We start from the raw sequence: 22,865 nt of genomic DNA on the forward strand, positions 1-22,865 counted from the left end.
GTAATTTCAAAATAATATCACTCACATATTTACACTCAGACATGCTTTTGGGGGTTATAAAGCTCTTATGTCAGTCGGCATGGCCCGCTTTTATCCTTACATCTCATGGCCAGGATTTGATCTTATGATCCCCTGACCCCAACCTCAGATCCCACAGTTGAAGTGGTGAGCGAGATGGAGGACCTTCGGGTGGTTGAAAACCAGCCGGCTGAGTTCATCTGCCAGTACTCAAGACCAGTGAAGGCTCAGTGGAAGAAAGATGGGCAGCCTTTGCAGCCTGATGGCCGAAGGGTGGTAGTGGAGCAGGACTGGAATGTGGCTCGCTTGTACATTAGCCATGTGTCTGCTGAGGACAGGGGCACATACTCCTGTGAGGCAGAGGGGACCTGCGTGGTCGCTTCACTTCATGTGGAAGGTGAGCTTCCCTCCACATGGAAAGAGCACCAGGCTTTAGGGGATCTTCTCTGCTTCTTCCCAGAAAAACGTCTTTGGAAAAAAAAACAAAAAAACAGGCCTTTTACTGATCATCACAGCATTTTTGCTCTTGGTTGAAAAAGGCTTAACTATTTTACTTTTGTCTTTGAGAACTGCAGTCCTTTTATAATCTATTATAATTAAGTTACCATGGTTTCTTGCTTTCTACAGCCAAACCCATTACCATTGTTCAGGGCCTAGAGAATGTGGACACTTTTGATGGAGGCGAAGCGCTCTTTGAGTGTGCCCTGTCTCGTCCTGAGAGCAAAAACTGCCAGTGGCTCCTTGATGGCAAACCACTGAAAGAATCCCCTAATGCTGAGGTTGTATCATTCGAGAGCGGTCGTCGCCATCTGCTCCTGCTGAAAGAGCTGCGCGTCAAAGACAGTTGCACGGTGACTTTCAGAGCTGGCGCAGCGTCCACATCTGCCCAGCTCACTGTTAAAGGTAAGTCATCAAAATGAAGACTGTACAACAGTGAAGCTGTAGTAATATTATAATCTTGACTTTAGTCAGCTGTGAATTACGACTTTTATGTGGATTTTTCCCATGTAAGGTTGGCAGTTGGCCATTGTGAAGGGTTTGGAGGACAGAGTGGCTGCAGTGGGGGAGAAAGTCGAGTTCTGTGTTGAGCTCACGGAGGTGGTCCCTACGACAGAAGTGGTCTGGTATGCTAATGGAGTTGAGCTGAAGCCCAGTGACCTCTGGGCTATGAGGGCCGATGGTCGGGCTTACCGCCTTGTCCTGAGACAGGCGCCTCTTTTGCCCCAGCAGGAAATTACATTTGCTGCCAGAGATGCTATCTCTCTGGCCAAGCTCACCATCATCAGTAAGTGTTTAATGAATAACATGCCTAAGATTACTTTTAAACAGTTGTAATTATAGTGTTTTTAATCTTCCAGTTAGGTGCTTTTTTGTGTTTTTATATTGGAAATGTTACAGTAAATGATACATAAATCATAAATTCAGTCTGCTAACCATATCTCTGTAGGGTATTAGACTATCTCTCTGCATATATATTTATTTCAGTTATGTAATCTGACATGTCTATGAAAAGATTAACAAATATCCCGTTAAACCTGTATATAGAGTTTACTCCAATTTTTTGTAATTCTGAGTTTCGACCAGGGAGCAAAGAACCAGAATTAAAATTTTGGACAATTCAGGGTATAGTTGGAAGCTAAGGTAATAAAAATCGAATTAGTGTTCACAAATATATCCAATGGCGGTTTTTCTTTTTCCCTTCCCCATAGCTGTGCCTGATCCTCCAGAGGATCCGGAGGTCCTCAGTAAGACAAAAAAGTCTGTTACCCTCTCTTGGTTCACACCTTTGCATGATGGAGGAAGTCCCATTCTGGGCTACAGAGTGGAGATCCGAATGGTAGACAGTGCCCTCTGGCTTCCATGTCATTCTGAGCCTGTGCGTAACACCGAATTTGTGGTTGAAAATCTCAGTCCAGGCAGTGCCTACAGGTTTAGAGTGGCAGCCATCAACAGAGCAGGGATAGGGGAGCCTGTTGAGCTGCCTCAGACTGTTCAGCTTGGTGAGTGAATGTACGCTTCACTTAACACAACAGTGTAGCTGCTTTTTTCTGTGATGTTGTGTTTATAATTGCAATTGCAGTTCATGTTTTATGTCACATGGTGATATGAGATCGAGCTTTATGCAACTGCAACATTCAAGCCAAAGATGTAATGCTAGAAACCAAGGAATTTTGATATTTTATAAACTTTAATATCATTTGTTTTTCTTCTCTTCTTGAAACACAGAAGCACCTCCTCTGCCACTGATTACTCCAGGTAGGTCACTGTACACTGTATATGTGGTACTTTTTGTATTTCTCCACAAGCTCTGCTGTAGCCCTAATGTAGCCCTGCACATAAATGTTAAACGTTAGGATTAAGCACCAATTAAAGAGGGCGTGGTGCTGTATGGACCATAACTGTAACTCCATTGTGGTCATATGTGTAGATGCAAAACAGGAAGTGACCGAGGCACTGGGACAGCCCAGTCTTCCTCCTGAGGCTGCTGAAGAAGGTGATCTCCATGAACTTTGGGAAGCATCAGCCAAGAAACGACGCATGAGTCGGGAGCCAACTCTGGACTCCATCTCTGAACAACCAGAGGAGGATGGCAAAAGGGGTCAGAGCAAATTAGACCAGAATCAGCTTCCACAATCTGAGAAAGTGGAAGTCAAATCAGCAGAGAAGGAGCAGGCCATTGTGTCAAAGAAGCAGACAGAAGCCAGCCTGTGCACCAGCTCTGAGGATGAGTCTGTTTCTGGGCGTTCGACGCTTGTTTCCTACCTCAAAAAGAGCAGCAAGACTACTGAGACAGTGACAAAGGAAGCAGATACTCTAGCCACTGAGAGGTTCTTCGCACATTTCCAAATGTCAGAGCAGAAAACTGTGCAGCAGACAGAAGTGAAAACAACTGTAGTTCAGCAAACCCAAGAAAAACACGTGTCTACAGAGGAAACTAGCATCATGGAGATCGGTAAAGAGGATGACCCTGAGCTCAGAGAAGCTGCTGTTAAGATTCAAGCTGCCTTCAAGGGTTACAAGGCCCGCAAGGACATGCGTCCTGTTTTTAAAGAAGTCTTCAAAGACCAGACTAAAGAACCTAATGGCACCATACATCTGGAATGTGTGACAGAAGGTAAACCTGATAAGGTCCGCTGGCTGAAAGATGGAGAACCACTGACGGATGGCAAGCATCATCATATTGATATCTATAATGATGGCACCTGCTCACTGGTCATTACTGCAATCACCACCAAGGACACTGGAGTTTACACATGTGAAGCCACTAACAAGTTTGGGGTAGCTTCTCACAGTGGTAAGGTGACTGTGGGAACGGTAAGAGAATCATCGGGCCGACGGCCGCTTACTGTAGGTTACAGTGCTGACAGTGAGCCTGAGAGCTCCTCCGGAAGTGAGATGGATGAGTCACTAAGACAGGCAAGCAGACGCCTCCGGCGCCTGTTGCGCACGCGTCTCCCACCAGATGTTGAGGAAGAACCATTTGTCAGTGCAGATGAAGGAGACTTGCGAGCCCCAGACCCACAATCTTACCGTGAAGATGACAATTATATCTACATTCGTTTTGATTCACGGACAGAAGCTGAAGTTGCCTCCACGAGATTTCAGGAGATGTTTACAGTCCATGGGGTTCCTGTGGAGACCACAATCTTACCTGCAGGGCCTCACAAAGTGGAGCTGCGAATTAAAAAGATGAGCTACATACAAGATGGTACGCAGACGCCCACACAAGATAGACAGCCTCCTGCTTTCATGACTGGAGCTCCAGGTAAGAAGCAGCTTGCTCTCTGTTAATTATAACTTTGTCTGGTTAGTAATGCACCAAGTTCAATACACCAAGAATAGTTTCTCTGTAAGGGGTGGGATTTTTATATTTGCTTTCCGTTTGCTCTTGTTGCCAGCTGCACCAGTCTTCTTAACCGAGCTACAAAGTCAGGATGTTCCAGACGGTTATCCAGTCAGCTTTGACTGTGTTGTGATTGGCAAGCCACCTCCCACTGTTCGCTGGTATAAGGATGGCAAGCTGCTGGAGGAGAACGACCATTACATGATCAATGAAGACCAGGAGGGCTGCCACCAACTTATCATCACCACTGTGTTGCCTACTGATATGGGGGTCTATCGCTGCACAGCTGAAAACACCAGTGGCATTGCATCTACTAAAGCTGAACTTAGGGTTGACAGTAAGTGAACAGATGATACAAGAAACACATATTTGCTTTTTAAATACCTGTCCTGGGATAATTGACTAGGCAAACTGTACAGCATCTGTACATCTTTAATGACTTAAAAAAGGAGAATTTGGTGCACAAATTTGAATTTATTTTGGACACCAAATTCTTGTTTTTTTGAAGTCATTGAGATGTATGCTGTACATCATTCCACCCTGGAAAAAGAACAGTTCAAAGAAAGCATTAAATGTGGCGACTGTGGTTCTGGGGGTTGGGAAGCTTAACTTGTAACCGGAAGGTTGTCGGTTTGATCCCCTGCTCTATATCCAGCTCTATCTGTCTTGGACAAGACACAGACCTACTGCCTACTGATGATGGCCAGAGGGGCCGATGGCGCGATATGGCAGCCTTGCTTCTGTCAGTCTGCTACAGCTACAGCTTGCCTCCACCAGTGTGTGAATGTGAGAGTGGAATTGTAAAGCGCTTTGAGGGTCTCGAAAAGGCTATATAAATGCAATCCATTATTATTGTTATTATTAAAAGGGCAAAATTACTACAATATTCATGCCTGTAAATGTATGCAAACTTCTGTATAGCTTGTTTTTTTAAAACAGAAGAGAACTTCAGACAAAGTCAGAGCAAAACTAACATGCAGAATATGTGAGCTGGACCTTGAGCCTCCCCTAATATAAAGGCAGGTTTCTCACCCTGCCTTTATATTAGGCAGGGGTAAAAAAACAACAAAAACAAACCCACAAAACCTACAGCTATACAGATGTAGCATTTAACTGAAGCATGAAGCTAATTTCCGAACCATAAATCAATATCTTAGAAAAGCAGAGTCCCTTTACACCTTAAGCATTGTATAATACTATAATAAAATTCCTCCATCAGTGTCTTGCAGCTCAGATTATGACACTGCTGCTGATGCCACTGAGACGTCTTCTTACGTTAGTGCCAAAGGATACATGTCCAGGTAAATTTATTTATGTTTATTTATTTATTTATATGAACTAAAGCTTTATATTGAGGCATTCACATACAGTTATAGATATACTGGAGCTGCTGTGCTTTACTCTCCTCCAACAGGGAAACTGAGACCTTTGAGTCTGTAGCTGAAGATGATCAGCTACCGCAGGTTGTGGAGGAGCTTCATGATGTTCACGTCTGTCCAGGTTCACCTATTGCAAAGATGCAGCTTAAAGTAAAGGGTAAAGTAAAGATTTATTAATCCATCCCAGTGTTCTAAAAACATTGCATATGATTTAAGAATAATGTTTGTAAAATTTTTGTTGTTTTCCAGGTTTCCCAAAACCCAGAATATACTGGTTCAAAGATGGCCACCCTCTACGACCTTCAGAAAGAATTCATTTGTTAGCAGAGAGAGACGTTCATGGCGTGGAAATCACAGAGGTGAAAAAAGAGGATATGGGGGAGTACTCCGTCTACATCAGCAATGCAGCCGGTTCTGCTTACTCCTCTGCCCGGATGATAGTATTGAGTATGTATACACGTGCCTGAATACGAAATACAAATCTCAAATGAAACGATGAGATACATTTTATACATTTGCAACACTTTTTGCAACAGGTCCTGGGGAGATTTTACCAAAAGAGAAAAAGGGTAATTTAACATTTATCCTACAAACCACAGCACAAGTATATGTACTTTCAGTAGACATGTCCATATATTCAAAATGTCACGTTATACACTTTATTCTCACAGACCCTAAAGAGCCCCTGGTGCCACCCCGCTTCATTGAAAGGTTCAGCAATAGGAAGGTGAAACAAGGAACAAGCATCACTCTGTCTGTGAAAGTAGAAGGTGCGTTACTACACTTTTCTAGATAAGAAGAAAGTCTAGATTTTGGGCTCTACCTGCCACGCAGCATTATTACAAAGTCTCCATAATCACCCTTCTTCTCTCTTAGGATCTCCTACTCCCATGGTCAACTGGCTAAAGGAGGAATCTTTGGAGGATGTCCTGTGGATCAAGCCTGACACTAAAGGATACAAAATTGCAAGCTCTGGGCGCCACCACAGTCTCATCTTGATGGACGTGGGCACAGAGTACACTGGTGCCTACACCTGCATTGCAACAAATAAAGCTGGACAGTCCATCTGCACTGCTCACTTGGAGGTGGATGAGAGTAAGGAGAATAACGTCACCAAGACACTTTATTTTGAAATGACAGGTTAAATGAGTGTCTTCTTATATCAGAAACACTTAGCAGAGCACTTTTCAAAACACCCTTCTGCTTCTTTTCTCCATCCTCTCTAGCTCCTCAGCCCAAGAAAGAGACAGCGGCTTCAGAGTAAGTTATTTTTGAAACCTTTTGATTGCCTTGCACATAAAAAGATGTCTGTAGTAAGTACATTTAATATAAATGTAAATACATGACAAATTTTAATACTGAAATCCGCTCAGGGTTCTTGGGATTACAGTTAGTCCTCCACAGGAAGATACTAGCAAAGGAAAAGGTAAGACGTACTAGCTAATCATCAGGCCCAGTAATGTTTATTTTTTTACAAGATATATAAATGAATAAAAATAAATGTTAAGATATTATATTGTGTTCTTTACTTTTTGCCAACCCTTAAGAGGGCAAAATGCCTTTCCTAGGTGAAGTAGGTTCAGAGGAATTCCTCATGAAACTCACCTCTCAGATCACTGAAATGGTATCAGCCAAGATCACCCAAGGTAAGTGGACCATTATAGCTCTGCACTAAATATTCAGAGACTAATGAGTTCATAGTACTTTATAAAATACAAACCTTTATGTCCATAAGGCATTTCAGAACTGGTCTATTCCGGCTTCAAGTCTGGTCTAAATCAAGATAAATGAATGATTATGCTAGCATTGGACTGTAGCTCCTTCTCAACAAGTCTCATAAACAGTTTAGATTAGGATATAGTTAAAAAAACCAAAAGGTTTCACCTCAAGAGAACATACATTCTCAGGAGAACAAACATTAAATTATATGACTTGAACGATCACAACACCTTCAATCTCTTAAATTACCTTGTGTCTGTAGTTGTACTAAAAATGTGCAGGTTAACTATCCATATTCCCTCTGCAGTGACTGCATTTGGTAGTTACTAATGCTGAAGACTGAAGTATGGATCATAAATTATGTTGCATACAGTGCTTCTGTTGCATTGCTCTGTTATTTTCTTGTCAGGTTTGGTTGAATTCTTTGAATTCATTCTGGCTGTTTAAGAAATGTTTAATCCGAATGCTTTAATGCTTAAATACTGAACTGGCTATCACTTTCCTTTGTTTCTGAACACCAAACCTGACCGAGGAATGTTTCTTAGTGCCATGTTAGTGCTTATCTAGTGCACGCTTTCGTTTATTTATGCATTTATGACATAAAATCTCCCATTCCTTCATACAGACATCATTTCCTAACCACCTTTACACCCATTAGTTTATCACTCCCACTAAATAAATACTCATTAAATGATTAATTTGTTATTCAGACAGTTTACAGAATCATGAAGTGCTCCAGTGGATGAAATCTTGGCCCAAATCTGCCAGTATGTATCCCAAGTGCATCAGCATCACAGATACTCTGCAGTTTTCCACTGAAATATTTTCTATCTATTAATAATGACTTTATAAAACAGTTTTTCTTACATTTCTTTTTACATACAAGAAATATTTAGTTATACATACAACAACTCTATTTCAGTGTCAGCTTAATAACAGCTAAGCCATCCCCTTTTATTTCTATTAGTGCCCTCTATATCTCCTTACTCATCTTCAATGAGTTTCCTCATCCTTTCTCTTGTTACTAAAATAGTTTTTGCAATAACCTATGAAGCTTCTGTATAAGTGGAATACATGCTCACCAAGCAGACATGTATGTGGAGAGCTGAGATAAAAGTGAAGCTGCATGTTGTCATGATACTAATACAGTAATACATGTTAGAGTGTTAGAATGATTAACCACTGTGGATTTCTCCCCTCTGTTTTTGCATCGTAAAAACTATGTCGTTACTTCAGTATACAGAAAAATTCAAATTGACCAGGTAAATACAACACTGGTACACGCTAGCACACAGTTATGGTTTTAAATATATATTTAAGCTGATGGACCTGAGTGAGTGTGGGTACTAATACCTACTGCATAGGTTTAAAGGACAGATTATACTAATTGGACATTTCCGTACGACTGACCTGTCTTCCTTTGACTTCCTCCTTACTGCTCCAGCTTCATTACGCGTACCAGGTGGTGACAGTGATGATGAGACCAAGACACCTTCTCCATCACCTCATCACGGTCGCTCCCGTCCTCCCTCCCTCATTGCTGACTCCTCCTCTGAGTCTGATGAAGGAGACGCCAGGGGAGAGGTGAGATACAAAAAAATTTCCATTAAGTTCATAATGTTCATAAATTTTTGGCCTTTATATCAGAATTTCATCGATTAAATTCTGACACACCATGGCAGGATACTATATAAAACAAGGAAATGAAAGTTTTAATGGTGCAGTTTATTTGAAGAAATAAAGGGAAATTCAATTAAGTTTTTTTATACATAGACAGGTGTGAATGGTTATCTGTCTCTGTGTGTTAGCCTTGGAGCAGATTGGTATTCTGTCTCTCACCCTCTGACAGCTGGGATAGCTTCCAGTCCCCCTGCAATCCTGTCATTAATACACACATATATATATTTTTTTATAGATGTTTGATATCTATGTAGCAACAGCTGATTACAACCCCATTGTGGCGAGCAAAGATTCCATCTCTCTAAAAGAGGGACAGTATGTTGAGGTTTTGGACTCGGCTCACCCGCTCAAGTGGTTAGTTCGGACCAAACCCACCAAAACGACACCATCCCGCCAAGGCTGGGTCTCACCGGCCTACCTGGACAAAAAACTCAAAGTATGTCTAGAGACAATCGCTTCCAGCTCGCCACTGCATGTTGCATGCATTGGGTAATATTTTTTAAAAAAAATTAAAATTTCTATTACAGCTCTCTGCTGATGCTGGCGATCTTCCAGAAACAAGTGTGGAAGAGCTGTCTGAAGGAGAATACAAGAGAAAATTATTGTAAGTGAAGCATATTTGTCGTGACAAAGCAAACCAACCAAAGAACCATAACAAACTATTAATTCGTGCTTCTAGCCAACTGATCCAGGAACTGATAAACGGAGAATCAGAGTTTGTCAAGGAGGTGGAATTCTTCACCTCCCATCACCTGAAACATGCAGACAGTTCTGATGCACCACCTGACGTCACCAGCCAGAAAGAGGCTATTTTCAGAAACATTGATGATATCAAATCCTTCCATAACAAGTGAGCTCACCTCTTAAATGTTATTTTCAGCCATTTTTTAGTATAATCAGAAGTATGCGTATGTGTATGCATCATTCTTATGATTTTCTTTTTAGGGCATTCCTTCCGAAGTTGAATGACTGCGACACTGATGACGACATAGCCATGTGTTTCCTGAAGAACAAGGAGGGCTTTGAGAAGTACCTTCAGTATCTTGTAGGTCAGAGTCAGGCTGAATCTGCCATCAGTGACAAGACTGTCCACAGCTTCTTTAAGGTAACAGCAGAATTGTTATTGCTATACTATGAATTACAAATGTGCCAACTGTTAAAATATTTTTTTTAAACCCCAAAAAACAGGAATATACTGACACAGCGCAGGCTAATTCAGACCCTGCAGATCCACCAGTAAGAAGCATAAATGCCTATCTCCAACAACCACTGGAGAGGATTCAGAAGTACAAGGCCTTCCTGAAGGTAATAGAGTGCATGCATACAATCATCTTAGAGTCAGTTATTTACTTTTCAGTCATTTGCTTTTAGAGCCTTTAAATTCTGTCCACGATCAGTATAACTTCAGTTTTGTTGAAATTTCTGCTGCAACATCTTCAGGAGCTCATTCGAAACAAAGCAAGAAATGGTCAGAACTGCTGCCTGCTGGAAGAAGCTTTTGCAATGGTGTCTGCACTCCCTCAGCGTTCTGAGAATACCCACCATGTCTCCATGATTGAGAACTATCCTGCCACCCTCGAAGTTCTTGGAGAACCAATTAGACAGGTACCACGTAGCTGCCGACTGTGCAGGGTCTTGATTAGACATAAGCGTTTGACTGTCTGCATATGCTTACTCTCTCCCACCAGGGGCCTTTCCAAGTGTGGGAGGGTGCTCCTGGAATTAGAACGTCCTCTAGAGGTCACCACCGTCACGTCTTCCTCTTTAAGAACTACTGCATTATCTGCAAGCCCAAGAGAGACAGCAACACTGATACGCAAGCATATATTTTCAAGAACATGATGAAGGTAAGTGTTTTTAACATAATCTAGTTTCATCTTTTCTTTCATGGTCAGCGGCCTAAATGATGTTTGTTGGTTTCTTTATCTTGTTTCAGCTGAATAACATTGATGTGAATGAGACAGTGGAGGGTGATGACCGTGCCTTTGAGATTTGGCATGAGCGCGAGGATTCTGTGAGGAAGTACACCTTACAAGCCCGAACTGTTACCATCAAGAACTCGTGGCTGAGAGACCTCAGAGAACTGCAGCAGCGATACAGCATGCCTGCATGGAGTGAGTGGGACTCCATGCAGTTTTACTTTTTTCTTTACTTCTCTATTGCTTGGAATTTCTAGCGAAGCTTTTTATACCAAACTATTTTCCAGGTTCCCCTGATTTTGATGAAATTCTGGCAAACTGCACAGCAGAGCTGGGCCAGACTGTTAAGCTGGCCTGCAAAGTTACTGGAGTACCCAAACCTGCGGTTACCTGGTACAAGGGTGAGGCATTTCCTCTGGTTATTAGCCATGTGGAGTGACATTCAAAGACTGTTTCATGAGTGGTTTTGTTTACTTGTTGGATGCAGATGGACGTGCAGTGGGGGCAGATCCTCATCACATCATCATCGAGGACCCTGATGGTTCCTGCACACTAATCCTGGACAATATGACTGCAGATGATTCTGGTCAGTACATGTGCTTTGCCACAAGTCCAGCTGGCAATGCCAGTACTCTGGGAAAGATCACAGTTCAGGGTAAGTGGCACATCATACCTATATATAGGATGATCCTAAGAGTATTCTTTTCTACTGCTTCATTACACTTTTCTTGTGAAAAATGATGAATAGTCTAAAACATAAAACACTGTCATGTGTTTCTTTTAGTACCTCCTCGTTTTGTAAATAAAATAAGGAATGCCATCTTTGTTGCCGGTGAGGACGCTCAGTTCACCTGTGTAATACAAAGCGCCCCTAAGCCCAAAGTGAGGTATGGATACCTTCCTTATGTTTTCTTCTTTCCTTCATTTTGATTCAGTTTTGCAATTTTTTTTGAATATCAACCCCGTCCTCTAATCTTGTCTCCTCTCTGCATGTGTCCCTGTTCAAGGTGGTTCAAGGATGGCAGGCTGCTGACTGACCAGCAGAAATATCAGACCTACAGTGAGCTCCGGAGTGGCGTTCTGGTTCTGGTAATCAAAAACCTGACAGAGAGAGACCTTGGACACTATGAGTGCGAGGTTGGTCTAGACTAATTCATTTCCATTTATCTGTATTCGTTTTGTGACATTTCAGAGTGTACATAATCTCTGGGCAATCACTTAGTAAGGTTAAGACCATACAGCATTACATAGAGAGATATAACAATTTGAAAGCCCTGTTGCAAGTAACAGTAAAATAAATACATTTAAGAGGAAGAAATGTCTGGCATGAAGAGGCTCTGGGAGGGCAGTTATAATATGTGAGACAGGGAGACTCGTGAACCTCAAGTTTTGTACACTTAATGTTAAATGATTGACAGAAGTACTCCAAATATATTAGGATCATTAAAACTATTAAGATCTATTTATTCAGAATTTTGAGCTCTACAGTAAGAGGTCTCAATACAAGAAAATATCTCAGATAATTACAAAAATAACATTTCCTTTATTTTTAAGGGTCAATGAGGGGAGATTTTAATGCAGGTCATGCATTTGCCTTTGTGCCTATAAATTAGTTTCAAGATAGTTGATATTAATTAGCAGCAGTGAGTTACATTTATGACTCTAAAAATATATCTGTTGGATTTCAGTTGTCGAACCGTCTGGGCAGTGCAAAGTGTGCTGCTGACTTGGTCCTCCCCTCCGCTGTGGCTCGCTCTGGTGAGCAGGCCATCACCATTGAAGGTAGCAAGTCTGGCTTTATCCATACAGTCTTACTCTTTTTTGGACGTTTTGTGGTTTTTGTTGAGCAGAAAATGCTTTGAGTGCAGCTTTAGCAATGCAAACTAACCATCATGCTTTGTCCATGTTCCTCCCACAGTTACCGAGCAGGAGACGAAAATACCAAAGAAAACCATCATCATGTAAGTACGATCAAAGTAAGATGAATGCTGTCAGGTAGGAATAGTTGGATGTTGAAAAATCTTGGATTTTCTTAACCTAACACTACAGTATACTTTAATAAAATAATTTCTATATAATATATATTTTAGGAATCTTTAAGGGGGTTCTTTTAAGATAAAGTTCCACTGCAGTTTTTGGGTTCATGTATCCGTGTAGGTATTGCTTTTATTATTATTATAACATTGCCCATCATAGGGCATTTGGGGCATTTTTCTGTATGTGTGTGTGTGTGTGTGTGTGTGTGTGTGTGTGTGTGTGTGTGTGTGTGTGTGTGTTTTTTCCCTCTGGCTCCGTGTATGCATTGTGTAGTATTTATAGCCTCGATGCAAAAGGAATCTATCACAAGGATAATGAAAGGGTGGGCTGTTCTCATCAGGGTGCTGTCTACTTCAACTGTCAGCCTAATTACTGCAGCTTATTACTATCATATTATTTTTAAATCCAAGACTCCAAGCAAGGTGGGTTTTATTTACATAGGCCTAATGCACTTCTTATTCCAGTGAGGAGACTATAACCACCGTGGTGAAGAATCCTCGAATGAGAAGACACAGATCACCTGGCTTGACTCTTGCTGGTGTCCACCGCTCTGAGACTTCCACCCCCGAGCCTCCTACAGCCAGGACAAGGAGGATGCCCACTCCAAGAAAGACCACTATCCCAACTCTCTATGTTACTGATCCCCAGGGGGCGGAAGCCAGGGGAACAGAGAGCAAGCCCAGGTGGGTTGAAGTAGAAGAGGTCATTGAGTATAAGGTCAATAAGTCTCCCAGGTTGTCCAGGAGGAGAGGTATTTCGCCAGCAGGGTCTGATCGTGCAGGCACACCCTCGAGACCCAAAAGGTCTCCAGTGGAAAACCCAAATGCTAACAATTCCAACAACAAGCTTGTGGAGCAAGCACAGGCCCACCTGCAGGGAGACATCAGCAGCCAGCCGCTCTCCTGGGAGGAAGAGGTGACTGATGCTGCATCTGGGTCTGCTTCTGGGGAGCCGCACGAGCTCTCTTCTGTCCTCGCTACAGCTGGAGAAGATCACGACGACCTGGATGATGAACAAACTGTAATTTTTGAACCCGATGACGAGGAGGATACATCTGCAAGAAAGCAAGAGCCTGTGTTCCTAAAACAAGGAGATCGTGTTTTAACCCTTGAGGACTTGGAGGATTACGTCCCAGAGGAAGGAGAGACTTATGGCTCCTCCCACACGCAACACGTTGACGAAAAGCCTTGTGAGATCTCTGTGCTCCAGAGAGAGATTGGCGGTTCTACAGTGGGACAGCCGGTGCTTCTCAACGTGGGCCAGCCTGATGTGGTGCCCCGGCAAAGGACTGGCTTCTTTAGTCGGTTCAGGGAGAATCTCTCCAGCAGCCTTTTCTCATCTGCTGTCCCACCGCAGGCCAGGGAGGCTCGGTCCAGGGCGGAGAGGAACGTGCCTATTCAAGTGAGCCATGCAAAGCTGGAAGTGAAGCCTTCGTACTGCTCAGAGGTGCAGAGAGTTGAGGGCAGGCAGCAGAGTTTTAAAACCAAAGTGTCAACTCAGACCTATGGTTACACATCAGTTGGCAATCCTGTCACTCTTCAAATTAGAGATGACCTTTATCAGAACCAGTGAAAAGCAAACATTTAATTTGGCATCACAAACCCTCTTAGTCTTAAATAGGGACATTCACTATACATGAAAATACAGATCGTAACCTGAGCAACATTTACTGCATTTGACAAACCATTCCATTTTTAGCCTGCCAATCAGATAATAGTGTCATCCTTAGATATTTTCTTGACAGATTGTTAGACTCTACTGTCTCTTACAGATGAGATGGAAACTATAGGGATAACGGTTTCAGTCTGATGCTGTTCTGCTATAAAACATATACATGTTGTGTGATGTACAATATGCATGATGGGCAGAAGCTAAGAAAGGTCTGACATTTACTGATTAAAACCTTCATATCTAATGGTGAGTTGAAGTCTTTAAATAAAATAAATGTTTTTTGGTTATACAGTGATTGACAAATTTATGAGACTGCCACCCCCAGTGTAAGGTTTATGTCACAGCTCCCTAAATTAACAGTACTGGTGATTACCAAAATCAGTTTTATGTTTCTGTGATGGTTAATCCACTGGCATGCCATATTACAGTTATTTACTCGCATGATTGTTATAATTAATTTGTGACTGCAGAGAAATCTAGTGTCTATTTTTTATTGGTCTTCATTGGGTATAAAATGCATTTTTGAGAGATAACAAATTACAATGATGTTTAACAGTGTACCTACGCTGAATGATCAGCTTTACTCCCCAGTATTAACTGATCCAGATGTAATCCTTAGTCCATTGCAACATACATGAATAGGATTTATATTTTTTCAGGTTTTACTTTGGTACCATTCAGGTCATGCTATGGCACTTTGGATTCCTGGAGCTGGAAATATTGGGAGGTAATGAGATGCATGTTTCAAGTAAGCAACACTGAATATAAAAGTAGTGTAAACTTGGGGACTGTTGTGTTTCAGGAGCTGTTAGTTAATCAAATTGGAGAATCACAAGTCTCTACTACATTATTTTGTGGTGTTGTGAATGATTCCTTAGTGAGCAGTTTATAAACACAACATTTGCACGAGCAAATCATTTGGTAGGTGAACAGATGCCTGTTTCCAAGTTCCTACCATCAACTAACTGAATTTTTTACTCAACTTTTTTGGCATTTGTGTCTGCTAGTGCAGTGAAACAGCCTGTAAACTCAGGCTGTTACAGGGATATTCCTATGCAAGTGACAAATATGTAGATGAGTGACTGCATGTATTTGCTTCTCCAAGACAGATGTGTTTCTCTAGAATAACCAGTTGTCATCCTATATTTGATTGAGCGCAGATGTTTATGCAAAGTACTTCAGCTGACAAAATTTACTAACTTTTTAGTGCAATTTAAAAGTAACTTCCTAATTAAACGTGTGGTGTTTGTGTTGATCAAAAGGTGTCTGTTAAAAGGATGATTTTATGTAATAATTTTAAATCACAAACTGATTGTACTTGCTTGTACTATACATGTGTAGTTTTGGACAAAACATGGTTGAGTACAACGTGTTCAATTGAATAAAAGTACTGCAAATATGCCACATAAATAGCTTCTGTAGTAATTTCTTTATATAGCACAAATTTGGCATTGTTGTATGGTAACATTTACTGATGTTTCAACATAAAAGTCATAGTGCTGAGTACATGTTTACAACAAGCACATTCCTATAACAGCTAGTTTGGTTTTAGGCCTTTGTGTATTTGTTCAGCATGATGTAACATTTGTGAGACTTGAATTTAAATAGTAGCATCAGGAACATAAAGTACTCTGAGCAAAGGAATGAATGTTACATGGTACAGGAATATAACGATTTAGGCATAATTCACTATCCAATCTAAAATGGAAATTTTTAAAATATTTACTGTTTTCTCAATTCTAAGCAATAAAAAAGCAACAAATTCGCTGTCATTTTACTGTACAGCTAAAGCTGAAAACTGAAACTTACACAATATAGAGTTTTCACAAATGCACAACATTAAATAAACACGTGTTATAAAAGAATACAATGTAGTTGTACCTTTTCTAACTCTGTGATGGCATTCAATTCTACATGAGCACAGCAGTATTTATAGTTTTCCAGCAAACGAAGTGTAAGGAACCAGGACATTACCTGGCAAGTTATATAACATAATAAAAAAATAAAGCGTTTACCAACTCTGGAATAATGTTACTGTTTCAAAGGTATAGCTGACTTGTATGTATCCCCTAAAAGTAAAGAGTCACCACATGTTCCTGATAGGCTTGGGCAATATAGAGTCTTTCTTACCTTCCTCACATTTCACCAAGTATACGATTACATTTGTGTAAATAAACTAAAAGCTGATGATGACAGATGACACTTCAGGTAGGAGGGTGAGAGATTAGCTGGCTGAATGCTTAATCTCTCTCACCCTTGCTAGCTGGCACCAAAAATATTAGTTTATGAAACTCATGAACATTATCAGAACACAACACTGGTTCACGATTAGGTTAAGCATCTGCCAAATTAAAAATAAAATAAAATCAGCTTTCCTGATTATTTTGATCTTGAACAGTTGTGTCAGAATAAATGGCTTAACTACACAGCCAGAGCGTAGCAACACTACTCAGTACAGGCAGGTGGTGCTCACTTTGAACTATGACAATCTTTAGGCATAAATCTTTCAAAGCAAACTGTTTATCTTTAGGGAGATGAGACTAAACTCGAAATCCACCCCAACATTTGCAACTGCCATGTTTCACAGCTCACTCAGCTCAGCTGTTAATCAGAAGTAATTGCCCTCTGACGAGTGCTGTGCGCTACAATATGACCTAAATACATCACATAAGTATAACACAAAGGAGTGTCTGTATTTTTAACAGTACAGAAAGTACTCTGTCTAAAAAAAAATAGCCTGGTACCACACAATACTAAGATACTGCCCAAACCTACTTACCAAATTTTAAAAGGAGGCCCGAGTGCTGGTTTTAATCTCTAACTCTGACCATCACTTGTGTATTTCACTGCATCTAAGACATTAAACATCAACACAGTGTAGCTGGTTGCAAAAGACGGAAAGAAACCCCACCCCCCTCAAAAGTGACTAATCCTTGAAAAACCAGTCTGTCCAGATGATGCAATGAATCGTACTTCTGCAAAAGAATACGGTTGCACACAGCATTTTCTGTCTGCATCAAATTGTTCCCGCTTATCATGCCAGTTGTACTTCAAGTAAGAGTTCTCAGGGTGTCTCCTCTTCAGTGTAAAAATAAAAATGTGAAAAGCACTTTGTCTGTAAAAAAAATTAAATAAAAATGTCCCACTTTACACTAAGTTATTTATTAGTAACTACTTCTAAACAAAAGCTGTTTGTATATCTGCTGAAGGAAATTGTCCTAGTTTCACAGACCACCATCTGAGGGAATGTACAAGAGTGGAATTGTGAGGTGGTGTTGTGAGGAGTGGCTGAACGATGACCATGATGCTGCTTTCACCTATGAGGACACTTTCTTGACCTTATCAATTTCCTGCAGGAAAAAAAAAGGTTTTATAATTAGTCAGGGAACACATCGATCTGTGGCAAGAAACTAAGAACAGACTAAGAACATGAAAGCAAGCCTATGCAACGTTTGCTGAACAGTAATCACTCTGGCTGCAAGTAGTTTTTTTACAGGATGTGGTTCCAATATTTTTCTTATCCATAACCTACCAGTCATACCGGACAAAAACCTTTTGAGCTAACGGGATTCAGTAAAGGTTAATTCTTCATCAACTTTTAGTAACATCTTTCTGACAAACATCTGAGGTTAATGCATTTTACACAAGTCCATCTAGTACAGAGGGCTTACTATAAATTTAAAACCTCTCTGAAATGATTGAAACCTGTAATGACTGCAGTCATTCTCAATTTGGTTACAGTTTGATTAGATTGCCATCAGATTCATAAAGTTTAGACAGATTTTTTGTTTCCGAGGTTCCATGAGGTCCTGGTGGACTGAATGTGAACAGTTAATATCAAATTTCTGTTTAATGTGAATTTCTTTGTATGCAGATGGCAACAGATTTGCACTTTTCACCTGTTTGTTACAAAAATTGCATGCACTTGCTGATATGCCCCTATTCAACTGCAGACCATCTCCGTCTTATTGCTGTTTATAAATCACAGTTTTGTCTTTTGAAGACAGAGTAAATACCCCTATTTGGATGTTTAGTTTAGAATAAAATACATTGAATAATTAAAAGTGTTCCTGGCATAACATTTAAAGTTAATGTTAAAACTTTAATTGCCAAACTTTAAACTGACAGATTGCAAAAAAAACAAAAAAATAAATAAAAAGTGTGTGTTGTGAAATCGTAACTCACCTCCTTAAGAGCGTCTTTCAACTTCGCATAAGCATCGTCCAAATTATCATTGATGATTAGAACATCAAACGCACCAGGTTCTTTGCCTAGAAAGAGATCCATTCATGGTCGGTTATGACGTGCAGATTTATAGTTTGTAACTTTGATCTGTTGAGAGCAAATCACAGCTACTTACTAAACTCCATCTCTATTTTGGCTGTCTGTAAACGCTTTTGGAGGCTCTCCTCCGACTCTGTTTTTCTGCCTCTTAGACGCTTTTCCTGAAACAAGAGAACAGGTTCAACCTACAGAAGCTATTCAGAAGCCAAAACCCGTTCTACCCGATCCCCGTGATGCAAATTTAACTGGTGATAACACCCACTTGTTTGGTGGCAAAAATGGGAAACTACAGACACATGCTGTGCACACTTCAAATCTTATGTGCTTACCAGGATTTCCATGGATGGTGGCTGGATGGAAATGAACATTGGATTGAGGTCTGTCTTTTTGATGTTCTTCACACCCTGCATATCAATGTCTAATAAACAGATGAGGTTCTTGGATTGGACCTCTTGGACAGCTGCTTTACTCGTCCCATACAGGTTCCCGGAAAACTCTGCACTCTCAATAAAATCGCCATTGTCGATGCCTGCCTGCATCACATCCCGCGTAACATAATGGTAATCTGAAACCCGGGAGGAAAAAAGAAAAAAGAAGAAGAAGAAAGAAAGAAAGTACACAAAAAAGGACAATTGAGAAAAAAATCCAACTGTTTAATCAGCCTGCTTTCAGGTTCATTGGTTGTGAAAGAGCAGTGACATGTCGTACCTATGCCATTCTGTTCTCCAGGTCGGGGTTTTCTTGTCGTATCTGAGAACGGAAAAGACACTTCTGTCACAAAAATCTGGCGCTGCAACAATTTGTTACTCGCTTAGGGAGAAAATAAAAGCTTTACTCATGACTAAAAAACCTCAACAGCAAAATAATAAATATTAAAAGTAATGTGAAATTCTTTACAGGGACATAGACAGACACACTTACGTGAGATGCTGAAGCCAAAGACACCTTCATATTCCTTCATGAGCTTCTTCAGCAGAGTGCTCTTTCCCACCCCTGATGGGCCACTACACACCACGGGCCTGGGTCCAGCCATAACTGAAATAACAGCGGAAAAGAAGAGTGTGGTTTGTTATAGGAAACAAATGGGCGAGGCTGCAGAGCAAATCTGTAACCACACAATATGAGTCATCACTGGACCAACTTTACTCTGTGCAGTCACAAGGGTTTTTGCTTCTTTTGTTAGTAAAAGGCAGGTAAAGAGAAGCCTCGGCGAGGTGAGGGACACGCCATAAAATGCTAAGCCAGCAATGTTTTAAAAAAACCCTCATGATGAGAGCAAAACAGCCCTCAGGAGAGCTAAGGCAATCAACTGGTAAGCAAGCTGTGAAGTTACCATAGTGCTGTCGAGGAACAACTACTAATTGAAGCACCCAACTCTGGTTGTGTGTGTCAGAAAGAAAAGGAAATTATCTTAAATTTAATTAACAGATATTTTTATTTACTCAAACTACACCTTCATCAGCCTTCAAACTAAAATCTGCAAACATCTTGTGAGCAGGCAGTCAGAGTTCTTTGTTTCTCTACATCTCTCTTTTTCTTCCCTGTTACATCACATTTCTTTTATTACAAATTGCTTGACTATCAACCAAAAGTAAAGAATTAAGCAATGAGTCTCACGTTCCTCCTTACCCCCTTACCTCAAAACACACAGAGCTGACGCAGACAGGAAAATCAAGTCAACAGGAAGGGAATGATTGTATGTCTGCAGATTGTGTTTAAAAGCAGATGGGTGGAGAGACGGGGAGTGGGCAGGGCCAATTTTACTGCACTAGTTTTTTTTTAAAGTTCCATCTTATGATTCAGTTTAAATATCTTATTACTTGGTAGTGACTTGCTATAATGCAGCCATGTATGCATTTTGGTTTCAGCCCTAATGCTCAAACAACCTCTCATTAAAAGACACTCAAAGTGTCTCGAAAAAACACTGAACCTAGTAAAGAAGATAACACAGCATAATAAAAGGCATTAAAACACTAGTTTTAACTACACTACTAAGTCAAGGTGAGGTGTCGGATGGGTCTGCAATTAATCCAAAAATAAGGTTTTCCGTCACATGATTCATGCACTGAATCCCAATAAAGTCTAAGCAATCTTTTAAAATGAAAGCAAAAGTAAACTGATCTGCATGTTGGGATGCTCGTGTGATCTTTTAAGAGCAGAGAATAAAATTCACATTATTATGAGGTTTCTGATTTCCAAGCAGTTTTCGAATGCTTCCCATAAACAGAATCATGGCTAATAAAAGGATGTAGGAGTTCCTTTTACAAAAACTGGATTCTTTAAACAATTTATAGGATTTTATGTTTAATATTTGATTATTTAATCCAGCAGGGCTGGACTGAGACTGTCAATCATGCAAAGCTACTCTAGCGGAGTCCAAGTATGAAATTATCAAGCTGTAAAGAGCATAGCGTGCACCCTTTAAGTAAGAACACAAGACACTAAAATAATTAACTGCAACCTAAATATAAAACAGAACCAGCACAACATCGAAAGGCAATTTTTCCTCCCACATAAAGTCTTACCCACAGAACACCTTTCCTACATAAACTGAGCAGCATGAGAGGAAATGAGAGCCATGTGAGTTTATAATCAACACACAGCATTTATTGGAAGCTGCACGGTGCCTGACTTTAACCACGTGCACTAAATTGCATGTGATGCAATCATTTACTGAAGCGCAATTTGAAAATCACATGCAATGTTGCATTTTTAAAGTCAGAGACAATCCGCTTCATGTTCAGTGTGAACGTTACAAGAAATCTGGATAAAATCTGGATATTTTTCTTTAAAGAAAGACTTTAAAGAAAGTTTATGCAGCCTCCTTTTCAGCAAATATTTCTTGATATTTTGCATATTTGGTTCTTATATGGGCTTAAAAAGACATTATAATAATATCCCTGGTCTCTGGAATTTTTCTAAAACCCCCCAAAACAAAACAAAAATGAATATGTCAATACAAACCACCTTGAGGTAACTGCTGTTGTTATTTGGTGCTATATAATTAAAACTGAATTGAAAAAAAAAATCTAATTGATGTCTAATTGAACTGGGAAAATGTAGCTGGAAAAACAAAGCTTTGGTCCATCTTGTAACAATCCTGTAATACCACGCACAGGATGTTGGGTGAACAGATACTAACTAAACGTGGGGAAAAACAATGACGGGAGGTAGTCAAATAGATTAGTGCAGCTTTTCCAAATCTCTTACTAAGTAAACACAATAAGGATAAAAGGCAGCTAAAGTTAGCTTTTGCACCACGTGAAAGCTTTTATATACACTTCTGTATCTTCTCTTAGTTCAGCTTCTATTCTGTCCGGTAACAGTCTGTCAGTTTCTGTAGGGATCCACAAATTGGTATACATTTTTCTCATCAGTTTTTAGGCGATTATGACACACACAATTTAGCTGCTGCTTCGTTTTCTCTATAGTATTTTCCATTATAGCTTTTTTTGGGGGGGGGGTAATTTGTAATTTTCGCTGATGGGCCCAACATTAGATGGTTTACTTAATTTGACTGTAATAAGAAGCCTACCCTTCATATTTACTGGGTAAGACCCAGAGTTTAGAAAAGTGTGTGTCCTGCAGACCCAGCCAAAATGTGGGACACTGTCTCAAGATGTGTGAAAGGCAGGAGAACAAAAGAGGGGACATCTGGTCGCCCTAACACTATGTAACATCAAGATAACAGTGGCTTTGTTCTAATCAGGAGGGCAAACAGTTCGTATCTTTTTCACATAGTGAGGCCTCGTCATCTGTTTCTCATATGCATCTGATGTTAATATATAGCACACAGGAACGGCAAAGTCTGTATGTTATAATCATATAAAAACTGACATTATTGTAACAAGAAGTTAAAGTTGTTGGAAGTGAAATGGGGATTTAAAATGGGCTTAAATGCACTTCTATCATTATTCCATGCCTGAATCACACTTCCCAAACCAGACTTGCTAACAATTAAACCACAGGTAACATTGTGTCAGCCATGTTAATTTAAAACACTCTGGTAAACACATGAACCATCTTCTTCTCTTATGGGACTCCAGGAATGAATGGCACGCTCAGATATCGTGACACAACACGCAATTTGGAGAGAGCAGAAAACCCCACCAAACGTCCTCATTCCTACCTGAAAATAGCCTGGAAAAATGTCTCATTATGGGACAGGAATAGCGTTAATCCACAACTTAAAGCACCGTCTCCTGCGTGTCTTCTCCCTCCCTTGCTGTGCTCCGAGTCTTCACCGCGAGAGCCATTAAAGATACCCGTGCTGCCTACGTCATCACCACAGGCCAAAACACCAACAAGTGACGT

General features: G+C 40.5%; 2 protein-coding genes across 8 annotated transcripts in view; one reads left to right on the top strand and one right to left on the bottom strand.

Moving 5' to 3' along the window:
• obscnb (obscurin, cytoskeletal calmodulin and titin-interacting RhoGEF b) overlaps window positions 1–15,486 on the top strand; it is a 59,425-nt gene extending 43,939 nt beyond the window's left edge. For 5 of the 7 annotated variants that reach the window (XM_084912469.1, XM_084912472.1, XM_084912473.1 and 2 more), the window contains 33 exons: window positions 149–415; window positions 646–921; window positions 1,031–1,303; window positions 1,728–2,018; window positions 2,245–2,274; window positions 2,447–3,784; window positions 3,918–4,199; window positions 5,082–5,163; window positions 5,277–5,398; window positions 5,491–5,688; window positions 5,778–5,810; window positions 5,913–6,011; window positions 6,118–6,336; window positions 6,468–6,501; window positions 6,615–6,667; window positions 6,789–6,887; window positions 7,671–7,727; window positions 8,405–8,544; window positions 8,876–9,076; window positions 9,168–9,244; window positions 9,320–9,490; window positions 9,586–9,745; window positions 9,829–9,945; window positions 10,081–10,245; window positions 10,329–10,487; window positions 10,577–10,754; window positions 10,847–10,960; window positions 11,047–11,214; window positions 11,344–11,446; window positions 11,567–11,696; window positions 12,248–12,341; window positions 12,478–12,520; window positions 13,061–15,486. In XM_084912469.1, the coding sequence (XP_084768595.1) occupies window positions 149–415; window positions 646–921; window positions 1,031–1,303; window positions 1,728–2,018; window positions 2,245–2,274; window positions 2,447–3,784; window positions 3,918–4,199; window positions 5,082–5,163; window positions 5,277–5,398; window positions 5,491–5,688; window positions 5,778–5,810; window positions 5,913–6,011; window positions 6,118–6,336; window positions 6,468–6,501; window positions 6,615–6,667; window positions 6,789–6,887; window positions 7,671–7,727; window positions 8,405–8,544; window positions 8,876–9,076; window positions 9,168–9,244; window positions 9,320–9,490; window positions 9,586–9,745; window positions 9,829–9,945; window positions 10,081–10,245; window positions 10,329–10,487; window positions 10,577–10,754; window positions 10,847–10,960; window positions 11,047–11,214; window positions 11,344–11,446; window positions 11,567–11,696; window positions 12,248–12,341; window positions 12,478–12,520; window positions 13,061–14,168 (6,881 nt within the window). In that variant the 3' untranslated portion in view covers window positions 14,169–15,486. The remainder of the gene's footprint in view (window positions 1–148; window positions 416–645; window positions 922–1,030; window positions 1,304–1,727; window positions 2,019–2,244; window positions 2,275–2,446; window positions 3,785–3,917; window positions 4,200–5,081; window positions 5,164–5,276; window positions 5,399–5,490; window positions 5,689–5,777; window positions 5,811–5,912; window positions 6,012–6,117; window positions 6,337–6,467; window positions 6,502–6,614; window positions 6,668–6,788; window positions 6,888–7,670; window positions 7,728–8,404; window positions 8,545–8,875; window positions 9,077–9,167; window positions 9,245–9,319; window positions 9,491–9,585; window positions 9,746–9,828; window positions 9,946–10,080; window positions 10,246–10,328; window positions 10,488–10,576; window positions 10,755–10,846; window positions 10,961–11,046; window positions 11,215–11,343; window positions 11,447–11,566; window positions 11,697–12,247; window positions 12,342–12,477; window positions 12,521–13,060) is intronic. The other 2 variants (XM_084912470.1, XM_084912471.1) reach the window with 2 other exon arrangements.
• Window positions 15,487–15,677: 191 nt separating this feature from the next.
• On the bottom strand, window positions 15,678–22,814 carry guk1a (guanylate kinase 1a). The gene is made up of 7 exons (XM_084912481.1): window positions 22,681–22,814; window positions 19,473–19,586; window positions 19,260–19,301; window positions 18,881–19,116; window positions 18,628–18,712; window positions 18,453–18,538; window positions 15,678–17,617 (listed from the first exon to the last, which is right to left on the bottom strand). The coding sequence occupies exons 1-7, from the start codon at window positions 22,706–22,708 to the stop codon at window positions 17,585–17,587; spliced, it is 624 nt and encodes a 207-aa protein (XP_084768607.1). The 5' UTR covers window positions 22,709–22,814; the 3' UTR covers window positions 15,678–17,584.
• Between the last annotated feature and the right edge of the window lie 51 nt (window positions 22,815–22,865).

Source organism: Perissodus microlepis, chromosome 18, assembly GCF_051167445.1.
Source record: "Perissodus microlepis isolate ML-2025 ecotype Zambia chromosome 18, ASM5116744v1, whole genome shotgun sequence".
Lineage (NCBI taxonomy): Eukaryota > Metazoa > Chordata > Actinopteri > Cichliformes > Cichlidae > Perissodus > Perissodus microlepis.

Excerpts from the sequence above, each read along its gene's own strand:
- guk1a (XM_084912481.1), bottom strand. The coding sequence starts at position 22,708 with ATGAGACATTTTTCCAGGCTATTTTCAG. Across the intron at positions 18,539-18,627 it reads CAAAATAGAGATGGAGTTTA|GCAAAGAACCTGGTGCGTTT; the intron begins GTAAGTAGCTGT and ends ATCTCTTTCTAG. Across the intron at positions 17,618-18,452 it reads TGAAAGACGCTCTTAAGGAG|GAAATTGATAAGGTCAAGAA; the intron begins GTGAGTTACGAT and ends TTTTTCCTGCAG.